The sequence below is a fragment of the Raphanus sativus genome, chromosome 4 (assembly GCF_000801105.2).
Source record: "Raphanus sativus cultivar WK10039 chromosome 4, ASM80110v3, whole genome shotgun sequence".
NCBI lineage: Eukaryota > Viridiplantae > Streptophyta > Magnoliopsida > Brassicales > Brassicaceae > Raphanus > Raphanus sativus.
This window is the reverse complement of record NC_079514.1, coordinates 41,628,912-41,635,208: the sequence shown is the minus strand read 5'-3', so window position 1 is coordinate 41,635,208 and position 6,297 is coordinate 41,628,912. Positions and strand designations below refer to the sequence as shown.

Genomic DNA, 6,297 nt, shown 5'->3' with positions numbered 1-6,297 from the left:
ATATACTTTTTTTTGTTCATAAACGAGAGAGATATGTATATTCTATCTCTCTCGTTTTTCCTAATTTATTTCTTTATTTTTAATGGGAAAATTATGAGAATTCCATTAATGATGTTTTTAATAGCACGAAACTACCTCAGTTTTTCTATAAAAACAAAATGTTAATATTTTTGATAATATACTTATGTTTTATTTTTAATAATAAATGTGACCATCAATTTTATGCCTTATATAAACTGGGTCTCTTACACTTGTGTCAGTCTTTCTTACAAAAAAAACTTTCTATACCTCTCTCTCTTTTTTTTCATTACTGAGAATCCCATTTCACTAATGATATACCATAAAATATCGACAAAAAATGATCAAAAAGGTATCAAAATTATAATTAGTCAGTTACAAAAAAAAAAAAATATATATAATATATAGTCGCATACGGCATATTAGTTCTATATTTTCTTGCATATACGTGTTGTTGATTTTCGTATGTTTCTGATAAAACGAGTATTAAGGGAAACACTTTTTGCTAACTTCATTTAAAAGTATATAATTGGCTAAAAGTATATACATCATACATGTAAGAAGATGGAAGAAAAATAAGAGAGGCGCAGAGAGGAAGAGATCGAGAGGTCAAATCACTGAAGTCAACATCACATCTCTTCACATGCAATAAAACACCATTGTCTTGTCTTGTCATATATCAATTTGCATCCCAACAAAAATTTAATCACATACTTACAGAATTTATGTATTCTTTTTTCGTTTTTTTTCTACCTTCTCTATTTTTTGTGTTTATTTTGTAGTTGTGGTCTCAAGTTTCATGTGACTACATTTACATATTACAACCCGAGATCTAAAGACTTTGGAGACCGTTACAATCACATATATATATTATATATATATATATATATATATATATATATTATTTTTTAACTTTTAGAAGTATATAATTTAGTTGGTAGCATAGATAGTTTGTTTATCCATTTTCCACATTTTTGAAAAAAACTTTAAAATAAATCGATAAGTAAAAAAGAACTTACACTGAATCAAGAGAGAGAAAGAGAGAGAGTAGAGAGAAAGTAGATATCGTTTGAGTTTGAGTTCTCCGGCCGACGACGATGGGTTTACACAATCATGTCGTCGGTCCGGATTTGTTGTCGTTATATTGTTAATCAGTCATGTCTTTTCTTTGTTCCGGTGGCGCATCTTCCTTTCGGTAGCTGGTCGGTTTAGTTTCCGTCATCGCACCAGATCTATGAAGGTGGATGGTCGGCTTAAGGTTCCGCATCGCAGTATTCTTTGGTCGATGGCGGCTTTGTGTTTCTGTGGTCGAAGATTTGTGGTTGATGGTTTGTCGGTTTGGATGAGGTATCGATTAGATCGATTGAAGCTCTCCATTGTTAGAAGACTTGGGTGTGTTTGGTTTTGGGTCACGGATGAGATCTCAAGCTTGGTGATGAAGCTCTCTGGTGACGGAAGCCATGGAAACGATGACGTGATAGCAGGAACCGGTGAATTTCCGTTTAGTATCCCGGTGTTGTGCTTTCGACAGTGGCAAAGTGGAGGCCGTGTTTCGTGAGCCGTCGATGGAGCTGCAACAATTAGGGGTTGCTGCTGTCTAGGGTTTTCATGTTGTGGGTGGGTTTTCTGGGTTGGGCCTTGTTGTTTTTGGGCCCAATAATTCTGGATTGTAAGAATTGTAATCATGTGGGATGTGGCCTTTTATATATTAAAAGTTGATGGGAAAAAAAAATCGATAAGTAAAAAAATCCCTCCCTAAAAACATCGTCGTTCTCATCTTATTCTGGCCGTGATGGCACGTATGTCGGTTATGGTTCCGTTGGTCTTTGTTTCTTTGTTCCCTACTAGCTCTTTTCTCTTTAGGTGATATGCTTGATGCCCTAGTGACAGAAAAACACAAGAATCATTCAGATCTGGTCGTCATATCTCGATTTGAGGTTTTTCTCTTTCAATCTAGAGTGAAAGTGAGTTGTAGGAGTTTTGGAGTATTTGTAAGGGTCAGATTTAGTTGGTTTATGGTTTGGTGTCCCAATTTTCTCTGTTCGGTGAGGTCCAAACTCTAGCAGAGACAGCATTGGTGGCCATTGTGGAGGAATGCGTGAGGTTTAGCTATGGTTGTGGTTTGGCGTCTTGCTTGGACGTGGGAGAACTGTCTCTGTTCATTGGAGTCATCTCTGATGGTTATTGATTTTTGATGATCAGAATCTCTACGTGTTCATTTTTAGTTTTGAGAGGGACAAAAAAAATAGTTGTTTAGCGGAGCGAATGCTTTATTGTTGTTCGATTGCCGCCGAGTTGATGATGTTAATTCCGGATTTGGAGTAGTTTTTGTCCAGTTACCAGATGTATGAATAAGTCGTGTTCGAAAAACTTGTAAAGAATTTTAGTCTTTTTTTTTTTCCGCAAATTGAGATTTCATATATACCAAAGGGAGGATACATCCCATAAAAGTCCAACTCTTTACAAGGCCAAAAGCTTCCATAAAAAAACAGAAAGCGGTACTAACAACCATAGATCAACACTCACAAGAGAGTGGACTATCAAAAAATTACCTACATCCTTCTAGCTATCAGATGACACTCTTTCAGTCACATACATGTGATCCAGCCATCTCGGGTGACCCAACGCCACATACGATTGGTGAAAACCCAGACGCCTAACACTCTGCACGATGAAAGAAGCACATCTGAGCTCCTCAAAAGAACCAAGCCTTAATTCCGACGCCTCATATTCTTCCAGCTCCCTACCAATTTCTGAGACTTCAAATTGTAGGGCAGGCCACATAACAAGCTTATGAACTGCCTGAACAAGATCACCAAATGCTGAAACAAAGATAACCTTTTTCTTTTTCAGGCTTTTCATGCTCTCTAGGACCCACAGCCAAACCTGAAGCTTTGCCTCGCCCCTTGTTTTGATTCCAACAAAGGCCCTCCTGCTGTGTAGTAAGACCTTCCCTGTTTCGTTTTTAACAATCCACGCAGCACCCATATCCTCCTCCTCGTTAACCCACTCCATGTCAAACTCACATGAGACCCATCCCGGTTTCACACCTCCCACTCTCTCGATGACAGAAGGTTTTGACACATTATTCTCCATCACTTCCATTCCACTCTGAACTTGTTGCGCCAAAAACCAAGCCTCTGTCTTTTCCTTTGCCTTTTGGATTATATCTTCTGCCTCATAGCATTTACTTTCAAAAATGAAAGTATTTCTGTTTTTCCACAGATACCAGAGAATCCAAAGCCAATTCCTAGTGAAACCAACATCAAAATTTGCATTCTTACTTGCTTTCAAAAGAAACGCAATATTTTGATAAAGAGAATGGTCACTAAAACCACCCCTGGGCGATGGTATGTTAGAGAGAGCCCAACATTTCCTGGCCATATGGCACATGAAGAGGATATGATTAACCGACTCCCCCTCATACCCACATAACTGACACCTTTCATCACACTTCATCCCTCTTTCATTTAACAGGGCAGCCACGGGAAGAACTTGTGATAGTGCTTTCCACAAAAAGGTTCTGATCTTAGGGACAGTTTGCACTTTCCAGATTTGAGCCTTAAGGGGATTGAGCGATGGCAGGGCCTCAGCCAGTATAAGAGCCTCCTTGTGTTTTGCTCGAGCCGCTAACCAATAGCCGGACTTGACCGAGTAAGCCCCTGATTTGTTAAATTTCCATACCCAATAATCCTCCTTTGTCGTGACAGGTTGGTTCTTCATGAGGATTCGGATATCAGAAGGGACAAATACTTCCTCCAAGGCCTGTCTGTTCCAGCATCTATTTGGGAAGTCAATCAAGTCCCTGACTTTTAGGTTGACGTCGAAAATGCAGCTTTTAATCCTTGGGGCTCGCAACCCATATCCATCTGTCTCATCCTCCATCCATCTACTGGTCCACACATTGATTGAGTTTCCATCTCCCACACGTTTTTGCAGTCCTTTCAGTAGAAGTTCACGACCAAATAAGAGACTTCTCCAAGCATAAGAAGGTCTCTCACCCAACTTTGCTTCCAAAAAATTGGAATTTGGAAAATATCTGCTTTTAAGGACTTGGGCGAGAAGGCAGTGAGGATAAACGAGAACCTTCCACGCCTGTTTAGCCAGCAACGCTTGATTAAAAACTTCCAAGTCTCTGAATCCCATCCCTCCAATCTCCTTTGGAAGGCACAATTTATCCCAAGATAGCCAATGTATTTTCCGCAGATGCTCATCAGCTCCCCACCAATAATTGGCCATTGCACTAGCTATATTGGAACAAATTGTTTTAGGCAATCTGAAAACCGACATCGGGTAGACAGGCAGAGCCGAAGCGGTTGTTTTGAGTAAAATCTCTTTACCCCCTTGGGAAAGCTTCCTTAGGTACCAAATACTTAGTCTCCCATGCACTCGCTCTTTTAGATAGCTCAACAACTCAATCTTGGAGCCACTAAAGCATTCTGGCAACCCGAGATATTTGCTAGAGCCTCCCTCATTATGGATTCCAAGCACCCCCTGTATCACCATTTTCTGATCCGGAGCAATCTGAGACCCAAAGGAAATGGCCGATTTCTGTAAGTTTATAGTCTGCCCCGTGGCTCTACTATAGATCTCAAGCACCTGTTGCAGGTTCTGCGCCTGATCCTCATTTGCCTTACACAGAAAGAGGCTGTCGTCGGCAAATAATAGGTGATGCACCGAAGGACCCAAATCATCAAACCTCAGCCCATTAATTAGGCTTAATCTTTCTGCTCTATTTAGTAAGTGAGTGAGGCCTTCTGTGCAAAGCACAAAGAGGAACGGCGAGAGCGGATCTCCCTGGCGCAGGCCTCGTTCTGGTCTAATCAATCCGTAGGGTCTGTCGTTCACCAGCACTGCAAAAGATACCGACGTCACACATGCCATCACCAGCTTCACCCATATTGGATCAAAGCCAAGAGCTTCCATCAGGCTCCTAAGATAGCTCCACTCCACTTTGTCATACGCCTTTGACATGTCCGTTTTCACCACCATATTCTCGTTCATGATGCTCGGATTAACACGCAAAACATGCATTGCCTCATGCGCAATAGCAATGTTATCCGTAATTAATCTCTCCGCCACGAAAGCTGATTGATTAACCGAAATTATCTCAGGGAGGAATGGTTGGAGGCGAGACATCAATATCTTCGAAATAATCTTATACAGAACGGAGCATAAGCTAATCGGTCTCAAATCTGTCATAGTTTCTGGATTTTGCACTTTGGGAATAAGACACAAATAAGTAAAATTCCATTCTGCTGGCATTACACTCATTTCAAAGAACTTTTTCACCTCCACAGAAACTTTAGGACCAATCTCTTCCCAGTATTGTTGAAAGAAGAGACCTGACATGCCATCTGGACCCGGAGCGCTTGAGGCTTTGATGCTGAACACTGCCCTTCTGATCTCTTCATCAGTTACCTCACTGATCAAACCCTGGTTCATGACCGCTGAGACTCTTACATTCATCCCTTAGAACAATGATTGATAGCTTGGTGGGTTGGAGGAGGTAAAGAGATCATTAAAGTAATCCAGAGCCACCCTTGCCTTTGCTTCTTCTGACCATTGTTCCACTCTTTCAGCGTTCTTTATTTTTATAAGCCTTATCCTTGCTCTGTTCATCTTCACCGAGTTATGAAAGAAGTTGGAGTTTCGGTCACCAAACTTGAGCCATTTCTCCATGCTCCTCTGCTGCCAGAATAATTCTTCTTCTTTATAAGCTCTGCACAGCTCCTTCTTTATGACTCTTATCGCGTGCCAACAAGGGTAGTTCCTTGATTGAAACCATTCAAGCCTTCTTTCCAGAATATGGATCCTGTCTTTTGAATTGAAGAGTCTTTCCTTTTTCCACATGCTTAGGACTCCCCTGCAATCTCTTAACCTTTTCAACACACTCCGATTTTCATAAGCTACAATAGAGCCTCTCCAAACCTCAATAATTTTCTGTTTGACTCCAGGCTGAAACAGAAATTTTTTGTCAAATCGAAATTGGCCCCTATATGTTTGGTGGTCAGGCTGCAGGCTCAACATCACCGGTCTGTGGTCAGAGCCACGTTTATCCAAAAACCTTTGCTTCGATTCAGGGAAGGCATTTCTCCAGGACTTGTTAACAAAAGCTCTATCCAAGCAGCACTGAATCCATTTCTTCCACCTCTGTCCTGTCCACGTGAATCTGATACCTGAGGCCTCCAATTCCTCCATTCCACATACCTGAAGCATATCCCTAAACGGCATGAATGAAGCTTCAGGTCTCATCGGTCCTCCAGTTTTCTCCTCGTT

The 6,297-nt window shown here is 40.9% G+C and overlaps 1 protein-coding gene across 1 annotated transcript; it reads right to left on the bottom strand.

Annotated features, from left to right (window-relative positions):
* Positions 1-2,580: 2,580 nt before the first annotated feature.
* Positions 2,581-5,487, bottom strand: LOC108851032 (uncharacterized). The gene has a single exon (XM_018624466.1). It carries the CDS (start codon positions 5,485-5,487, stop codon positions 2,581-2,583), a length of 2,907 nt encoding a protein of 968 aa, XP_018479968.1.
* Positions 5,488-6,297: the final 810 nt, after the last annotated feature.

Coding starts and splice junctions, on each gene's coding strand:
- LOC108851032 (XM_018624466.1), bottom strand. CDS start 5,487: ATGAATGTAAGAGTCTCAGCGGTCATGAACCAGGGTTTGATCAGTGAG.